General features: G+C 41.3%; 1 protein-coding gene across 1 annotated transcript in view; it reads right to left on the bottom strand.

Moving 5' to 3' along the window:
- LOC138674540 (protein tyrosine phosphatase domain-containing protein 1-like) overlaps positions 1 to 20641 on the bottom strand; it is a 139582-nt gene that overhangs the window by 17695 nt on the left and 101246 nt on the right. The window contains exons 7-11 of the mRNA XM_069762362.1: positions 14972 to 14996; positions 14467 to 14589; positions 7440 to 7538; positions 5970 to 6047; positions 4570 to 4680 (exon numbers count right to left, since the gene is read on the bottom strand). Of these exons, the coding sequence (XP_069618463.1) occupies positions 4570 to 4680; positions 5970 to 6047; positions 7440 to 7538; positions 14467 to 14589; positions 14972 to 14996 (436 nt within the window). The remainder of the gene's footprint in view (positions 1 to 4569; positions 4681 to 5969; positions 6048 to 7439; positions 7539 to 14466; positions 14590 to 14971; positions 14997 to 20641) is intronic.

Below are 20641 nucleotides of genomic sequence, written 5' to 3'. Positions count from 1 at the left end.
CGTCACGATCCGTCGGCAATACAAGTCTATGGGCAAAAAACGCATCCTGCGGGCACATTTGCAGGATCTGTTTCTTGTCCAAAACGACGGATTGCGACAGATGCCAAATGACGCAAGTGTGAAAGTAGCCTTAGGGCTAGGGTTAGGGTTGGGGCTAAAGTTAGGGCTAGGGTTGGGGCTAAAGTTAGGGTTAGAGCTGGGATTAGGGTTAGGGTTTGGATTAGGGTTGGTATTAGGGTTAGGGTTGGCATTAGGGTTACGCTTGGGATTAGGGTTAGGTTTGGGATTAGGGTTAAGGTTAGGGTTGTGATTAGGGGTGTATTGGGATTAGGGTTAGGTTTGAGGTTAGTGTTGAGATTAGGATTAGGGGTGTGTTGGATTTAGGGTTTTGATTAGGGTTATGGTTAGGGTTGACATTAGGGTTGTTTTGGGGTAAGGGTTGGGATTATCGTTAGGGTTAGTGATTAGGATTATGGATCAGGTTGGGATTAGGGTTAGGGGTGTGTTGGGGTTAGGGTTGGAGCTAGAATTGGGGGGTTTCCACTGTTTAGGTACATCAGGGGGTCTCCAAACACGACAGCCAATTTTGCGCTCAAAAAGTCAAATGGTGCTCCCTCCCTTCTGAGCTCTGCCGTGCGCCCAAACAGTGGGTTACCCCCACATATGGGGCATCAGCGTACTCGGGATAAATTGGAAAACAACTTCTGGGGTCCAATTTCTCTTATTACCCTTGTGAAAATAAAAACTTGGGGGCTACAATATCTTTTTTGTGAAAAAAATATATTTTTTATTTTCACGACTCTGCATTCTAAACTTCTGTGAAGCACTTGGGCATTCAAAGTTCTCACCACACATCTAGATAAGTTCCTTGGGGGGTCTAGTTTCCAAAATGGGGTCACTTGTGGGGGGTTACTACAGTTTAGGTACATCAGGGGCTCTGCAATCACAACATAATGCCCACAGACCATTCTATCAAAGTCTGCATTCCAAAAAGGCGCTCCTTCCCTTCCGAGCTCTGCCGTGCGCCCAAACAGTGGTTTACCCCGACATATGGCGCATTAGCGTACTCGGGATAAATTGGACAACAACTATTGCAGTCCAATTTCTCCTGTTACCCTTGTGAAAATAAAAACTTGGGGGCTACAATATCTTTTTTGTGGAAAAAAAAATATTTTTTATTTTCACGACTCTGCATTCTAAACTTCTGTGAAGCACTTGGGCATTCAACGTTCTCACCACACATCTAGATAAGTTCCTTGGGGGGTCTAGTTTCCAAAATGGGGTCACTTGTGGGGGGTTACTACAGTTTAGGTACATCAGGGGCTCTGCAATTGCAACATAATGCCCACAGACCATTCTATCAAAGTCTGCATTCCAAAACGGCGCTCCTTCATTCCGAGCTCTGCCTTGCGCCCAAACAGTGGTTTACCCCCACATATGGGGTACCAGCATACTCAGGACAAATTGGACAACAACTTTTGGGGTCCAATTTCACTTGTTACCCTTGTGAAAATAAAAACTTGGGGGCTAAAAAATCTTTTTTGTGAAAAAAAAAATATTTTTTATTTTCACGGCTCTGCATTATAAACTTCTGTGAAGCACTTGGGCATTCAAGGTTCTCACCACACATCTAGATAAGTTCCTTGGGGGGTCTAGTTTCCAAAATGGGGTCACTTGTGGGGGGTTACTACAGTTTAAGTACATCAGGGGCTCTGCAATCGCAACATAATGCCCACAGACCATTCTATCAAAGTCTGCATTCCAAAAAGGCGCTCCTTCCCTTCCGAGCTCTGCCGTGCGCCCAAACAGTGGTTTACCCCCACATATGGCGCATCAGCGTACTCGGGATAAATTGGACAACAACTATTGCAGTCCAATTTCTCCTGTTACCCTTGTGAAAATAAAAACTTGGGGGCTACAATATCTTTTTTGTGGAAAAAAAATATATTTTTTATTTTCACGACTCTGCATTCTAAACTTCTGTGAAGCACTTGGGCATTCAAAGTTCTCACCACACATCTAGATAAGTTCCTTGGGGGGTCTAGTTTCCAAAATGGGGTCAGTTGTGAAGGGTTTCTACTGGTTAGGTACATCAGGGGCTCTGCAAACGCAACATAATACCCGCAGACCATTCTATCAAAGTCTGCATTCCAAAACGGCGCTCCTTCCTTCCGAGCTCTGCCGTGCGCCCAAACAGTGGTTTACCCCCACATATGGGGTACCAGCATACTCAGGACAAATTGGACAACAACTTTTGGGGTCCAATTTCTCTTGTTACCCTTGTGAAAATAAAAACTTGGGGGCTAAAAAATCTTTTTTGTGGAAAAAAAAATATTTTTTATTTTCACGGCTCTGCATTATAAACGTCTGTGAAGCACTTGGGCATTTAAGGTTCTCACCACACATCTAGATAAGTTCCATGGGGGGTCTAATTTCCAAAATGGGGTCACTTGTGGGGGATTTCTACTGTTTAGGCACATCAGGGGCTCTCCAAACGCGACATGGCGTCCGATCTCAATTCCAGCCAATTCTACATTGAAAAAGTAAAACGGCACTCTTTCTCTTCCAAGCTCTGCGGTGCGCCAAAACAGTGGTTTACCCCCACATATTGGGTATCGACGTACTCAGGAAAAATTGCACAACAAATTTAGTGGTCTAATTTCTCCTGTTACCCTTGTGAAAATAAAAATTTGTGGGCAAAAGATCATTTTTGTAGAAAAAATGCAATTTTTTATTTCACGGCTCTACGTTATAAACTTCTGTGAAGCACATGGGGGTTCAAAGTGCTCGCCACACATCTAGATAAGTTCCTTAAGGGGTCTAGTTTCCAAAATGGTGTCACTTGTGGGGGGTTTCCACTGTTTAGGCACATCAGGGGCTCTCCAAACGCGACATGGCGTCCAATCTCAATTCCAGCCAATTCTACATTGAAAAAGTAAAACGGCACTCCTTCTCTTCCAAGCTCTGCGGTGCGCCCTAACAGTGGTTTACCCCCACATATTGGGTATCAGCGTACTCAGGAGAAATTGCACAACAACTTTTGTGGTCTAATTTCTCCTGTTACCCTTGTGAAAATAAAAATTTGTGGGCAAAAAGATCATTTTTGTAGAAAAAATGCGATTTTTTTTTTTTTCACGGCTCTACATTATAAACTTCTGTGAAGCACTTGGGGGTTCAAAGTGCTCACCACACATCTAGATAAGTTCCTTAAGGGGTCTAGTTTCCAAAATGGTGTCACTTGTGGGGAGTTTCCACTGTTTAGGCACATCAGGGGCTCTCTAAACGTGACATGGCGTCCGATCTCAATTCCAGCCAATTCTGCATTGAAAAAGTCAAACGGCGCTCCTTCACTTCTAAGTTCTTCGGTGCGCCCAAAAAGTGGTTTACCCCCACATATGGGGTATTGGCGTATTCAGGAGAAATTGCATAACAAAATTTATGGTTACATTTCTGTTTTTACACTTGTGAAAATAAAAAAAATGGTTCTGAATTAAGATGTTTGCAAAAAAAAGTTAAATGTTCATTTTTTCCTTCCACATTGTTTCAGTTCCTGTGACGCACGTAAAGGGTTAATAAACTTCTTGAATGTGGTTTTGAGAACCTTGAGGGGTGTAGTTTTTAGAATGGTGTCACACTTCGTTATTTTCTATCATATAGACCCCTCAAAATGACTTCAAATGTGATGTGGTCCCTAAAAAAAATGGTGTTGTAAAAATGAGAAATTGCTGGTCAACTTTTAACCCTTATAACTCCCTAACAAAAAAAAATTTTGTTTCCAAAATTGTGCTGATGTAAAGTAGACATGTGGGAAATGTTATTTATTAACTATTTTTCGTGACATATCTCTCTGATTTAAGGGCATAAAAATACAAAGTTTGAAAATTGCAAAATTTTAAAAATTTTCGCCATATTTCCGTTTTTTTTCATAAATAATCGCAAGTAATATCGAAGAAATGTTACCACTAACATGAAGTACAATATGTCACGAAAAAACAATCTCAGAATCAGCGGGATCCGTTGAAGCGTTCCAGAGTTATAACCTCATAAAGTGACAGTGGTCAGAATTGCAAAAATTGGCCTGGTCATTAAGTACCAAATTGGCTCTGTCACTAAGGGGTTAAATTATTAATTGATCTAACCCCACACCCCATGCCACCGCCACCCCCAACTTCCTTATTTGTACCCAGGTCTCTATCTGCACTATCTTCCCCTCAGTAAGATTGCTTTGAAAAATATAAATGAATTAGATCATTTTTATCAATTAACAAAATGCAGGGTGAATCAATAAAGAAAAATCTGAACCAGCTATCAGTCAGTGCCGGAAGAGAAGTGACTGGAGCTGTGCCGGACCACCTGAATGACTGAAAGCCAGAGGCTGCAGGGAGGAATACAATTAATTTCCTCCTGGCAGCTGGTCTGTCAGACCAGGCGCTGGGCAGTTTCGGAATGCTACTAACCTGGGATTAACTCCATATATGCAAGTTAATATTGTTTTTTCACATGACCGGTTCACCTTAAAAGGGAAAATACCAAACTAAGGAATGCTCTTACGCTTACTGTTAAACTTACTTGTGTAAGAGCTTTGAGAAGTCTTAATAAGACCAGATCTTCCAGAACAACTGGTAGCGAAGAAAGTTTGCTAACACACTGCAGAAGACAGCAAAGAGTCTCTCCCTGACACTGTAAAATACAATCAGGTAAAAAGTAAATTAATAAATAAATATATTTATTAATTTCAGTAACAAGAATAACAGAATATCGGCTAGAATCAGGGTGTTTATTGTGTTTCTCAGGATTGTTATATATCTTGTGGGACTAGTAGTGAGGCTTCTGGACCTCACCCTAAATTTCCGGAATTTAGAGAGACAGGACTGGATTTGTAACAACAGAATGCAGCACATCTGATCTAATTTTGCGTCAGCTAGACTGAATCCTCCATCACCGATTCCTGTGGTGCATAGAGCAGCATTCTCGGGCACTTCAGCTGTTCTGAAATTACTACACCAACTTATCCTGACAGATGCCTGGTAGTTTGTGATTATCAGGGAATGCTGAGAGTTGTAGTTTTACAACAGCTTGATTGACACTGATTACTGATCAATGGTGGGGAGATTTCTGCTGGAAGTGCCTCATGGGACAATGGAGGAAATAACTGTGGGTAGTCACAGGCTGCACCCTGGTGGTACATATGTAATTACATGATGGCCAATAATATCTTCAGGAGGTTTTTGTTACCTCATCTGATAGCAGCATAATGAAGGAAAAGAGACCCTGAATCTAGGGATGTATCACTTACTTTACAGGGTAGCATGCAGTATAGCTCAAAAAACAAACCTAACCACCGCCCCTGATTGGCAGTTTTCTGTGTACATTGTTTATCGACAATACAATGCCAATCAGTGTTGGGGGTGGAGTTGGACTATAATGCATGCTGATACCTAGTCCAGGCAGTGATAATCTCCTGTTGATAAAACACCCATTGTATTGAAACAAAGCACACAGACTAATAAGTGACACATCACTGAAATCAGTGTCTCAGTCCACACCTCATTCTCCCTCAGATTAAATAGTAAAAACCTGCTGACAGATTCCCTTTAAATTAGAATAGAAACCATGCACAAAACCCTTTGGGGGTTGTCTGTAGTATCTGCATCTTTTCACATCCCACTGAGGCTGCCGTCAAACTAGCAGTATTTGGTCAGTATTTTACATCAGTATCTGTAAGCCAAAACCAGGAGTGGAACAAATAGAGGAAAAGTATAATAGAAACATATGCACCACTTCTGTATTTATCACCCACTCCTGGTTTTGGCTTACAAATACTGATGTAAAATACTGACCAAATACTGACAGTGTGTCGGCAGCCTGACTGTAACATCGGACAGATAAGCAAAAAGTGGCTCTTTTCATCATAACCCATCAGCATTAAAGCATTAAGCATCTTTTTAACATATAAAATATGATCTTACCCTACTCAGTTTCTTCAGATTTTGTCTCCAATCCCCATGACAAAACACATTTACATCATTCTGACTCAGAACAGGTTCCTACAAAAACAAAAACAGAACGACTGAAATCGAACAGGATATATGAATTGTCATGTACATCAAACTTAACAATATACACAAAGTGTATACTAAACTATTATTTTTTTACAATTTAAGATTTGCATTACTTGGTCACTTTTGCAAATTGAACTTTTTAAATTATTTCTACTTTCAAAAGTGTAATTTTGCACCATATTAGCAGCAATCTTGCCAATACTTGGACAAAGTTGGGCATATTTATTAATAATGGGCATATTCCTCAATCCAATGTGCCAAAAAAACTGTCTATTATGTCTTGCTCCATAGATGTGTTCGGAGCCTCAACATGTCCCATTATCTGCCAGTCTTGGAAAATTAAGACACAACTTGAAAACGCATCTCTTCAAGCAATCTTTGAGCTTGCAATAACCAGGCTGCCTTCTGACCACCACCGGAACTGCTGCAACCCCCTCAACTTGTCTCTTTGTCAATTTTCTGGTAGACGGTAAGCCCACAAGGGCAGGGTTCTCGCCCCTGTGTACCTGTCTACCATTGCTAGTTTGTTCATTGTCACTCATATTTGCCTTTTTTGTGTAACCCCTTCTCAATGTACAACAACAGGGAATCAATGATGCTCTAAATAATAATAATAATGATAATAATAATATGTGTTATAGCATATTATGTGCTTTTGACACTTTCTCCACCTTGTCTGATGAGAGGCGTGGTCTCACTGAAATGTGGTGACATTTGTCGGAAAGGTGTATAATATGCAACACTGTGCACCAAAAATGCTTAAAAATTTTTGCAATTTCTGCTACAAATCAAATCAATCAATAGGTGATTTAAGCCAAAAATATGCTGTCAAGTCTAAGATTGCACTGTTTATTAGGCTACGTTCACACTAGCGTTGTGCGCCGCTGCATCGGCGACGCGACGCACAACGCACCGAAAAACGCGTGCAAACGCACGCAAAAACGCTGCGTTTTTCGACGCTTGCGTCGTTTTTTGACGAAAATCGGACGCAAGAAAAATGCAACTTGTTGCGTTTTCTTGGTCCGACGCTAGCGTCAAAAAAGACGCACGTGTCGGAAAACGCAACAAGCAAAAACGCATGCGTCCCCCATGTTAAACATAGGGGCGCATGACGCGTGCGTCACCGCTGCGTCGCCCGACGCTAGCGCGACGCACACTAGCCGAACGCTAGTGTGAACGTAGCCTTAAGAATTAGCATGGATAAATAAACCCAACTGTCTAGATTATGGCAATCAGGTTTCAGTCATATTACTCTTCTACCTACTAACTCGGAAAAAACTCAGCCCAGTCTAAATCAATCTCCGAATTGTGGACATTGCCATTATTATCAGGTGCTGAAAAAAGTCTCAATAGCCACAACATAAAAAAGTGACTCACCGATAATTGCTGTAGCCAATCCCATAGCAGGGTGCTAAGGATTTTGGGAACACTCTCTGTGGATACTTCAGCCCAAGCTCCCTCTTCATTCACAATTTTCTACAGAAAATGTTTAATAAGAATACAAAAAAAGTCCAGTAAATATGGGTAATACATGTTATTTGTGTAGTGAAGAAAAGAAACATGCGGCACTCACCCGATCTAGCTGTGTAATTCGTGAACTTTTATTGGAAAAATATATGATACATCCATCAAGACATCAGGTACAGAGGAGGGTGCGGTATTGGAGTGTGGACGACGGCCATTTCGCACGTTAAGTGCTCCGACGGGTCCAGCTGGTGGATTACTTTACGTAATTTCCTTTTAAAGGATTTCCGATGTGTATACACATGACCAAATATATAAATCTTACAAATTTAAACAAATTAGTGAAATATTAGTGAATGTGATATATTAATAAATAATCCAAATGCATACATACATCACTAAAGGTTATTATAATTTTCCTCATTTTTATATATATACCGTATATACTCGAGTATAAGCCGAGATTTTCAGCCCAAAATTTTGGGCTGAAAGTGCCCCTCTCGGCTTATACTCGAGTCACTGTGGGCGGCAGGGTCGGCGGGTGAGGGGGAGAGGGCGCTGAGGCATACTTACCTAGTCCCAGCGATCCTGGCGCTCCCCCTGCCGTCCCACGGTCTTCTGTGCTGCAGCTTCTTCCCCTCTTCAGCGGTCACGTGGGTCCGCTCATTAGAAAAATGAATAGGCGGCTCCACCTCCCATAGGGGTGGAGCCGCGTATTCATTTCTCTAATCAGCGGTGCCGGTGACCGCTGATAGAGAAAGAGGCTGCGGCACCGAAGACCGCGTGACAGGCAGAGGGAGCGTCAGGATCGCTGGGACTAGGTAAGTATATAATATTCACCTGTCCGTGTTCCAGCCGCCGGGCGTCGCTCCATCTTCCCGGCGTCGCTCCGCTCTGACTGTTCAGGTCAGAGGGCGCGATGACGCATATAGTGTGCGCGGCGCCCTCTGCCTGATCAGTCAGTGCGCAGAGACGCCGGGACCGGACGCTGGGAGCTGCAAGCAAGAAAGGTGAGTATGGCATTTTTTTTTTTTATTGCAGCAGCAGCAGCAATGGCAGAGCTTTCTATGGCACAGCTATGGGGCAGTACTGAACGGCACACAGCAGTATATGGCAGCTATGGGGCAGTACTGAACGGCACACAGCACTATATGGCAGCTATGGGGCAGTACTGAACGGCACACAGCACTATATGGCAGCTATGGGGCAGTACTGAACGGCACACAGAACTATATGGCAGCTATGGGGCAGTACTGAACGGCACACAGAACTATATGGCAGCTATGGGGCAGTACTGAACGGCACACAACACTATATGGCAGCTATGGGGCAGTACTGAACGGCACACAGCACTATATGGCAGCTATGTGGCAGTACTGAACGGCACACAGCACTATATGGCAGCTACGGGGCAGTACTGAACGGCACACAGCACTATATGGCAGCTATGGGGCAGTACTGAACGGCACACAGCACTATATGGCAGCTATGGGGCAGTACTGAACGGCACACAGCACTATATGGCAGCTATGGGCCAGTACTGAACGGCACACAGCAGTATATGGCAGCTATGGGGCAGTACTGAATGGCACACAGCACTATATGGCAGCTATGGGGCAGTACTGAACGGCACACAGCACTATATGACAGCTATGGGGCAGTACTGAACGGCACACAGCACTATATGGCAGCTATAGGGCAGTACTGAACGGTGCAGAGCACTATATGGCAGAGCTTTCTATGGCACATCTATGGGGCAATAATGAACAGTATGGAGCATTATATATGGCATAACTTAATATGGAGCATCTTATGGGGCAATTATGAACGGTATAGAGCATCTATTTTTATTTTTGAAATTTACCAGTAGCTGCTGCATTTCCTACCCTAGGCTTATACTCGAGTCAATAAGTTTTCCCAGTTTTTTGTGGCAAAATTAGGGGGGTCGGCTTATACTCGGGTCAGCTTATACTCGAGTATATACGGTATATAAATATAAATATTATTCCTCAAATGGTCTATTTAATAAATACTTTAACCTTTCAAATTCACAATAAACATATGCTTCATTATAAGAATACCGACATATCAAGCCTATCGTTTAAACCAATTGGCCCCTGGGCATTAGTATTCAAAATCCATCTGGCTTCTTTTTGTAATAAAAGTTTATTTTGATCGCCTCCCTGTGGGGGGTATTTCACGATCTCTATGCCGGCAAAATTAAACAGATCATGATTAGCGTTATGTTTTTCTTTCATATGTTGAATTAGTCTTAAACATCCTTTACCTGTTTTAATGGAGTTGTAATGCTCTTTGAATCGCGTAATTAGCGGTCTTATTGTTTTACCGATATAAAAATATCGGCAAGGGCAGAACAAGACATACACTAGGAACTTACTTTTACAAGAAATAAAATTCTTTATATAATGTGTAATAGAACCAATTTGAATAGGATTCTTTGTCAAATGGAGATGACAAAATTTACAATTACCGCATCTGAAATTACCGGCTGGTGTAGTGCTGGTTAGCCAAGTGTTTCTAGGTACTGACATTTTATTATGTACTAAAAGGTCCGACAAATTATGGGCACGTTTATATGCAAATTTCGGTACACTGGTATATACAGATGTAAGATCTTTATCGGTTTGTAATGTATGCCAATTTTTACGTATAGAGGTATGAATGGCATTATCTAGGTTACTGTGCTTAAAACAGAAAGAAAAACTTTCTGTCTTGCCAATCGGCTTGGTCAGGGATTTATTTGTTCGTTTCCTTTTTAAAAAATCTTGTTGTGAGAATTTCATTATCTTATTTTCAGCTTCTTTCAATAATTGTGAAGGGTAACCTCTTTTTATAAAACGTGATTTTAACTCACTAATTTGTTCCTCAAATTATCATGATATCGTCCACAAATCGGGATGGAAATAAGGATGAATTTAATGACTTTGTACAGTATCTAAATGTCTCTAACAAGGACAATATGAAGTTAACATCATGTTATGGGTTTAATAGTCTTGAATACCTGGACGTGAAAATAGAAATTGTTGATGGTGATATAATGACTAAAGTTTTTAGAAAACAAACTGCAACAAACAATTTACTGCATTTTGAGAGCGCTCACCCGTTACATACAAAGAGGGGGCTTCCTTACAGCCAGATGGTCAGATTGCGCAAAATTAACAACAATAACAGTATATTTGAGGAGCAAATTAGTGAGTTAAAATCACGTTTTATAAAAAGAGGTTACCCTTCACAATTATTGAAAGAAGCTGAAAATAAAATAATGAAATTCTCACAACAAGATTTTTTAAAAAGGAAACGAACAAATAAATCCCTGACCAAGCCGATTGGCAAGACAGAAAGTTTTTCTTTCTGTTTTAAGCACAGTAACCTAGATAATGCCATTCATACTTCTATACGCAAAAACTGGCATATATTACAAACCGATAAAGATCTTACATCTGTATATACCAGTGTACCGAAATTTGCATATAAACATGCGCATAACTTGTCGGACCTTTTAGTACATAATAAAATGTCAGTACCTAGAAACACTTGGCTAACCAGCACTACACCAGCCGGTAATTTCAGATGCGGTAATTGTAAATTTTGTCATCTCCATTTGACAAAGAATCCTATTCAAATTGGTTCTATTACACATTATATAAAGAATTTTATTTCTTGTAAAAGTAAGTTCGTAGTGTATGTCTTGTTCTGCCCTTGCCGATATTTTTATATCAGTAAAACAATAAGACCGCTAATTACGCGATTCAAAGAGCATTACAACTCCATTAAAACAGGTAAAGGATGTTTAAGACTAATTCAACATATGAAAGAAAAACATAACGCTAATCATGATCTGCTTAATTTTGCTGGCATAGAGATCGTGAAATACCCCCCACAGGGAGGCGATCAAAATAAACTTTTATTACAAAAAGAAGCCAGATGGATTTTGAATACTAATGCCCAGGGGCCAATTGGTTTAAACGATAGGCTTGATATGTCGGTATTCTTATAATGAAGCATATGTTTATTGTGAATTTGAAAGGTTAAAGTATTTATTAAATAGACCATTTGAGGAATAATATTAATATTTATATATACCTATATAAAAATGAAGAAAATTATAGTAACCTTTAGTGATGTATGTCTGCATTTGGATTATTTATTAATATGCCACATTCACTAATATTTCACTAATTTGTTTGAATTTGTAAGATTTATATATTTGGTCATGTGTATACATGTCGGAAATCCTTTAAAAGGAAATGACGTAAAGTAATCCACCAGCTGGACCCGTCGAAGCACTTACCGTGCGAAACGGCCGTCGTCCACATTCCAATACCGCACCCTCCTTTGTACCTGATGTCTTGACGGATGTATCATATATTTTTCCAATAAAAGTTCACGAATTACACAGCTAGATCGGGTGAGTGCCGCATGTTTCTTTTCTTCACTGCATTGTGTATCCTATACGCTTTTGTGCAGAGCACCATATACCCACAGCTGTCGTGACACCTGTTTTTCGGTGGTTCTCTATCAGTCCTGACTAAGAGTAGTTCGTATTTTTCTAGTGCCGTCCTGCCTCTTTATAATCATGTTATTTGTTTTCTTCAAGTGTTCACACTATGGTTATGGTGTTCGTTTGCCATAAAATTGGGAAACATCTTAGTCCATAGCTTTAAATAAGCTCACTATATGTGAAAAGTATATTTTCAGTATGCTTTTGGTGGTAAGCATCATGTACATGTCCGTCAGAGGTATACAGGTGCTTCTCTTAAAATTTGAATATCATCAAAAAGTAAATTCCTTTCTTGAATACAAGAAGTGAAACTCATATATTATATAGAGTCATTACAAACTGAGTGATCTATTTAACGTGTTTATTTCTGTTAATGTTGATGATAATGGCTTATAGCCAATGAAAATCCAAAAGTAATTATCTCAGTAAATTAGAATACTTTATAACACCAGCTTGAAAAATGATTTTTAAATCCAAAATGTTGGCCTACTGAAATGTATGTTCAGTAAATGCCCTCAATACTTGTTCGGGGCTCCTTTTACATCAATTACTGCATCAATGTGGCGTGGCATGGAGGCGATCAGCCTGTGGCACTGCTGAGGTGCTATGGAAGCCCAGGTTGCTTTGATAACAGCCTTCAGCTTGTCTGCATTGTTAGGCCTGGTGTCTCTCATCTTCATCTTGACTATACCCCATAGATTTCCTATCGGGTTAAGGTCAGGCAGTTTTCTGGCCAATCAAGCACAGTAATACTGTTGTTCTTAAACCAGGTATTGGTACTTTTGGCAGAGTGCAAGATGTCAAGTCCTGCTGGAGAGTGAAAATTCCATCTCCTAAAAGCTTGTCGGCAGAGGGAAGCATGAAGTGCTCTACAATTTCCTGGTAGATGGCTGCGCTGAGTTTGGTCTTGATAAAACACAGTGGACCTACACCAGCAGATGACATGGCTCCCCAAACCATCACTGGTTGTTGTGGAAACTTCACACTAGACCTCAAGCAGCTTGGATTGTGGCCTCTCCACTCTTCCTCCAGACTCTGGGAACTTGATTTCAAAATGAAATGCAAAATTTATGCTAATCTGAAAACAACACCTTGGACCACTGAGCAACAGTCCAGTTCTTTTTCTCCTTGGCCAAGGTAAGACGCTTCTGGTGTTGTCCATTGGTCATAAGTGGCATGACACAAAGAATGCAACACTTGTAGCCCATATCCTGTATACGTCTGTGTGTGGTGGCTCTTGAAGCAATGACTCCAGCAGCAGTCCCCTGCTTGTGAATCTCTCCCAAATTTTTGAATGGCCTTTTCTTAATATTTTCAACGCTGCTGTTATCCTGGTTGCTTGTGCACCTTTTTCTACTACACTTTTTCCTTCTACTCAACTTTCACTTAATATGCTTGGATATAGCACTCTGTGAACAGCCTGCTTCTTTAGCAATGAGCTTTTGTGGCTTACCCTTCTTGTGGAGTGTGTCAATTTCTGCCTTCTGGACATCTGTCAAGTCAGCAGTCTTCCCCATGATTGTGGAGCCAACTGAAACATAGGGACCTTATTAAATGCTTAGAAATCCTTAGGAGATAATGACTTTTGGGTTTGCATTGGCTGTAAGCCATAATCATCAACATTAATAGAAATAAACACTTGCAATAGATCACTCTGTTTGCAGTGACTCTATATATTGGTTTCACTTTTTGTATTGAAGAACTGAAATAAATTAACTTTTTGATGATATTCTAATTTTGTGAGAAGCACCTGTAGATCTGATGTATTTCTCAAAATGAAGAAAAGGTTTCAACATAAACAGCAATACAGTGGTTTACATAGCTTACCATAAAGTGGTAAAATAATATGAACACACTCTAACCCATGGCAAATCCAATGAAAAATAACATTACTGTAATCATAATAAAGTGTAAATATTAGTGAACTATAAAAGAAATATGGTACAGTGTATACAGTATGTGAAATATCAATACTGTGAGGACTCTTAAAGGGTTATCCAGTGCAGTGTAGCTTGCCAAATCCTAACAGTGTGCAACATGCACACGAATAAGATTTGACTGTACTTGTCAGTTCGAGTAGCCGTCACATCACTGTGCCAACTAGTTTCTCATCTCCCTCTCTAAATAGAGCCTTAATGGAAGTAAGAAGAGAAGCAAGAAGAGAAGCTAGTTGGCACTTGACTGCAAATATGCAAATCACAAGTGGAGTTGGATCCTAATAGTGTGCATTATACACACTGATAGGATTCAGCAAGCTGCAGTGCTTTCCAAAAATTTGCAATTGGCTTGGCAACCTCTTAAAAGGGGATGTCTGATTTAGAAAATTTATAATTTTCTTATCCTGTTTAGGATTGAAATCTCTTGGACCAAGATGAGCTGAGAACACATTTAAAGATATAAGTAAATGAGCATTATCACCTGCAGATAATCCACTCTCTGCTTTATTGTTAACTCTGGGACTTCCCGTTCAGCCATGGCTTCTGCAATGCACAAGATATGGTGTGGAGTAATAGGATGATATGGCTCTGCAACACTGTCTCTCTGTTAACAGCCAGAAACAGCCAATCACTAACGCATAAATTACAAATACTAGTAAAAATCAGCTTAGTGAGTACAATTCAAAGAAAGCTCCAATTTTTGTAAAGAATATATTAGGAATGAGCATGTCGGCTGAAGAATTAGCAGGAATTAGTTGTGGGAAATTTCCCTATGATTTTAATGTGTATCCATAAAGATTGGCCTTCAGATTGACAAAGGAATCCAGAATATAATATAGAATCAATGGATTATTTCTGATCTGCTCATGATAAGAAATTACAGACCAAAGGAGTCACATAGTGACCAAAGAAAGGTATGTTTATTAATATCTACCTTTCATCAATACCATAAGCTACAGTAACAAACGGAAATGGGTTGTACATACGTAACTTAGGTCATCAATATTAGATCTGAAGAGGTAAAATATATGCATAAAGTTAGTTACTACGGGTAATACATGTTATTTGTGTTTGCAAAATAAGCTGAAAAATATCTTAATCCACAAATTTAAATAAATCTGAAAATTATATTTTCTGTATTTTACTTGAGTGGCATTTCACAAAGTATTTGGATGTTAGATCATATACAATTGAACAATGACATAGTGGTATACGTAGCTCCTGGGACTCTGCACCACCTTTATTTTAAAACAAAGTGTGCCTCTACATGAAATACCATTAGCTGTTTACAGCGCCACCAGCAGCCAGAATTTAACATTGCATGGAACTAGAAAAGTACAACTCTTTGCAATGTGTAGTGGCCGCTACCAGGTACTGCAGATCAGTTCCCAGTCTATTTAATAGGAGCCGAGTTGCAGCACTTGAGAGCAGCCAGTATATACTGTATGAAGACCTAGCGTGCCCCAAGAGGAAGACAAAGTATTAGGGTGAAGGGGATTTTTATAAATTGCATCAGCAAAATATGGTCAAGATTTTCAAACATGTAGCATGTCCTGTCTGTTATAGCAATGAAAATGGAGATCACGGTTTTTTACCCCTTTGCCCCCCAAGCCTGTTTTCACCTTCACGACCAGGCCAAATTTAACAATTCTGACCAGTGTCTCTTCATGAGGTAATAACTCTGGAACGCTTCAACGGATCCCACTCATTCTAAGAATGTTTTTTTCATGACATATAGCGGTAAACTTTCTTCAATATGACTTGCATTTATTTGTGAAAAAAAACTTTCACTTTGCATGCCCCTAAATCAGAGAGTTTTGTCACACAAAACAGTTAAAAAATAACATTTATCACATGTTTACGACAGCACAATTTTTTAAACAAATTTTTTTTGCTATGGAGTTAGAAGGGTTAAAAGTTGACCAGCAATTTCACATTTTTCCAACAAAATTTACCAAACCATTTTTTAGGGACCACATCACATTTGAAGAAACTTTGAGGGGTCTATATGATAGAAAATATGCAAAAGTGACATCATTTTAAAACTGCACCCCTCAAGGTACTCAAAACCACATTCAAGAATGTTATTAACCCTTTAAGGCTAGTTTCACATTTGCGGTAGAATCCGCAGCGTTTAATCCGTAACCTGAAACGCACGATAAACCGCATGCAAACGCAGCATTTTTTAGACGCAAAAGGTAACGCATGCGGTAAAAAAACACTGCATTTGCATGCTTTTTCATGAGTTTTGCATGCGTTTGCGTTTTCTGTGCACATGGTAGAAAATTTAACAGGAGAACAATCTAGATAAATAGACACCGTCAATGGGACAACAGTGGGCGTGTATTATGGGATATCTTTATATAGACCCTTGGACTGCTGAAATCTACTGATTTTGCTACTGTATCCTGTGTCATGATGGATCTTTGCATGGAGAGCTTTTATTTCAACCTGGATTTAAGTATCAAGCTGTTTCTTGCCTGTGCGTTTGCTTGGGAGCAACAAAGAAATAGAGAACGACAGAGAAGGACACGGAATATACCAGGATGTCTGAAGAGTCTTTTCGAGATTTGCTTGGTCGTGTTCAAGGAGACATCCGGAGACAGGACACCCAGCTCCGTAGAGTCATTCCTGCAGAGGAACGTCTACTGGTCACATTAAGGTACGTAATAATTCTAAAAAAAAAAAGCCAGTCATAATTATTGTTGGTCTGCCATGTATTATTTGCCTTTTCCTTTATGTCTTTAGCTAAACACCACCATAAATAGAATTGTTTGTAATTTTTTTATTTATTTCAGATTCCTGCTACCGGAGAGAGCTTATCATCACTCCACTTTCTGTACCGGCTTGGAATTTCTACCTTGTCTGGAATAGTTGCGGACACCTGCCATGCTTTGTGAAATTATCCCCCTATGGACTGCGGACATGTGGATGGAAATTGCCAAAAAATTCTGGGGAGTGTGTGTGATTTCCCCAACTGCTTGGGAGTGGTGGATGGAAAGCACATACGCATAATCAAACCCGCCAGAACTAGATCTGAGTACTTCAACTACAAAAATATTTTTCTGTAGTGCTCATGGCAATAGCAGATGCAGACTGTCGATTTATCGCCATGGACATTGGAGCTTTTGGCCGTGGCAATGATTCCCAGACTTTCAAGAACCTCTCCCCAACACTCAAGGCACACTGATGTCATTTGTTATGGTTGGGGATGAGGCCTTTCAGATGTGTGAAAACCTATTGAAGCCATATTCCAGTCGGGACTTGAACCACACTAAAAGGATTTATAACTACAGACTGACCAGGGCCCGAAGAACAGTGGAGTGTACCTTTGGGATTCTTGTCTCAAAATGGCGCATTCTTGGGACAGCCATTAATCTAAAAATGGAGACAGTCGAGAAGGTGGTCAAAGCCTGTATGGTTTTCCACAATTACATAATGGCTAAGGAGCAACCCAACACTGAACTGGATGAACCAGTTGCAAACCCATTGCCAGATTACCAGCATCACCCACTGCGGTCAACTGTTGAAGCAGGCCACATGCGGGACCAATTTGCTGCCTATTTTGTTTCTGACATTGGACATGTGGCATGGCAAGATAATATTGTGTAAATTGTGCTGTTGGGTTTGGTTCTGTATCAGTTATGTTTTAAATTTTACTAATATTTTTTGTTAATAAACAACGTGTTTTGATATCTGTACCAAGTCTCCTATGTATTTCCTCTAAAAACCACTTAGGTTGCTAGTGGTAAGGTAGTTGACGTCATTACATCCTGATTCTGTTCTGCAGCATCTATTGGACTATTGAACGCAGACTGAAGAGACAATGGAGGTATAATACAAAGCAGATCTATACTCACCAAGTCCTGTGTGAGAAATGACTTCATGAGCACAAAACCCAGCCTCAAGAATTCACTATTTCTGACACCTGTCCAGGTGAGTATAGATATGCCTTGTATGACCTCCATCGTCTCTTCAGTTTGTGTAAAATAGATTACGTAGACTGAAGAGAAAATGGAGGTTATACAAGGCAGTTCTCTACTCACCATGTCAGGTGTCATAAATAATGAGTTTTTTGACAGATGACCTGTTGAGTATTGTTCTGCTTGGTGCTACCGGCATTTTCTCTTCAGTCTGCGACACAGATTAAGCAGACTGAAGAGATTATGGAGAAAATACAAGTAATATTATTTTTTGACAACTCATAGCTCTATATCAAACACACAAAGCTGCAGTGTTGTACTTAACTACTGGAGCTAAGAGGTGGCAAAAAAAACAAAGTGTACGGCGCAGTGTGTTTATTCGGCGCACGGTGTGTGTTGACAGCAGCGAAATACACAAATAGCCAAACAGTATTGGGGGCAAAAAACATTAACATTTATCTATAAACAAAAAACAAAAACAAATTAACTGTGCCTGCTTGGGGTAGAGTGACGGAACTGGGGTGTGTGTAGCAGTGAGGCCTGGCTAACTGTTGACGATGCAGGGGATGCAGGAGAAGGGGCACTTAAAGTAGTAGGGTCTGGGAGTTCGGGGATGGTGCTAGACGCATAAGAAGCCAGAGACACACTGGAAGGGTGAGACAAACCTGACATCACAGACACATTGGAAGGTGGGGGGAAGGAATAGAGATAGTCTGCTGCGGGATCGGCGCAGCGGTCTGAGGAGCCTCGGTGGGCTCATTTCTCATGGCCTGGTCATGGTGGCTGACCTGTCAGGGTCCGTGTGCCGCTGCTGCATGGTTGTGGTGGTGGGGAAGGCCATGCCAGGGTCTTGCTGCTGCATGGTGGTGGTGAGGAAGGCCATGCCAGGGTCCGACTGCTGCTGCATGGTGGTGGTGGGGAAGGCCATGCCAGGGTCCGGCTGCTGCTGCATGGTGGTGATGTGGAAGGCCGTGCCAGGGTCCAGGTGCTGCTGCTGCATGGTGGTGGTGCGGAAGGTCATGCCAGGGTCCTGCTGCTGTATGGTGGTGGTGGGGAAGGCCGTGCCAGGGTCTGGGTGCTGCTGTTGCTGCTGCTGCATGGTGGTGGCAGTGGAGGATGTCCAAGCAAGAGCAGCAGTTGTCATGGTGGTGGTGGTGGGCTGTCCAAAAGCACTCGGCATGGTGGTGGCGCTGTAGTGGTGTCCAGCAGTACTTGGAATGGTGGTGGCCATGTAGTGGTATGCAGCAGAGCTTGGCATTGAGGTCAAGCTTGACAGTGTTGGCACAGATGGAAATGCCACCATTGGCTGCTGAAAATACTGACTTTGCTGCATAGCCTGCATGTAAGCAGCATTGCAGGCCTGCATGACACAAAGCTGGAGATCAGGAGTAAGGTTTTCCTACATGTCCTTCTCTATTTCATTAAAAAAATGATGTGCTGGCCTCTGGAGGTCGGCTTTCACTTGGTCAAGGCTTCTAGTGACATCCTGGGTAAGTGTATTCATGTGATTTATGGCACTATCCAGTCTGTTTCCCATCGCCTTCCTTGAGTCCATCATGAAAGACCGAACTCAAGTGCCAAAACTCGGGCATGAGTGACCTGTCCAAGGCCCTCTGATGCTGCCGGAAGGAGCCCCCCAAAAAAGAGGCAGAGGACTGGGACAGCAGAACACCTGATGTACCAGCTTCCTGGTCTCCAGTCTGTGTTACAGGCCCACTTGCTGTAGCGCTGCTGAATGGCTGGGACGGGTCCGTGGCTGTTTGATGAAGGACCGCTCCAGAACCAAGGTCAAGAGTGCTGCTCCATGTGCTGTGAAAAAAAACATTAATACCAAACATTTACAATAGTAAAAGCACCAACTCCTGTGGAATAGAAAAATACAGATTAGGCAATACAACACAACCCAATACACCACAAATAATACTTACGTTCTCTAGGCAAGGACCGGTCTCAAAAATGCCAGGATGCGGTGATATTTATATTTTTGGATCCTTGCTCCAGAACCACTAGGAACCCGGCTCTCTTGATGAAGGTCCTTGTTGAAGCGATCCTTCATCGAATGCAGTGTTTTGACTTTGAGCACTGTTGAAAAATATAAATAATGATTGGACAATGCACTTTTGACCGTGATCACACAACTGTGTGTGATGAGAGAAACTCTCAGGAGTTTCTCTCATCACACACAGTTGTGTGATCCCGGCCAAGGTCACTGATGCATCACACCGCATTGCAATACTTACTAAATGCACTTTGGACCTGAATCAGGGCGTTGTCCCAGTCATCCCACATCGCTTTGGCCACCTCATTCGATAGCCGGCGGATCGTCACATTGTCTGAGTGCTGCGGAACCCGGGTGTCCCACAACGGGACTCATGGACCAGGGAGATGAGGATATCGTTGTCAATGAGGTCCTCATCCCATTCTGGAACCTAAAAAATAAATAAATACATTAATGTTTGAGACATTAACATAAGGAAAAGAAAGAAAACAACAGAGACATAAAACCGGCAAGAATATTCAAAGTCAAGAAAAAAAAAAAGGAGTCAAGAAGAAAAGGGAAAGAAAGAGGAAAGTAAAGAAATGAACAGTCAAGAATAGTAACGTCAGGATACAATAAGCAGAGTACAGTCAGCCAGGTATACGTACACGCCACCTTGCCACACGACTGTGTGCACACTGCTCCTGCTCGGCCTCTGCCACAGTGGAAGAACTGTTCTGAAAAAAAAAAAAAAA

Source organism: Ranitomeya imitator, chromosome 4 (genome assembly GCF_032444005.1).
Source record: "Ranitomeya imitator isolate aRanImi1 chromosome 4, aRanImi1.pri, whole genome shotgun sequence".
NCBI lineage: Eukaryota > Metazoa > Chordata > Amphibia > Anura > Dendrobatidae > Ranitomeya > Ranitomeya imitator.
This window is presented reverse-complemented; position numbering and strand designations above follow the sequence as displayed.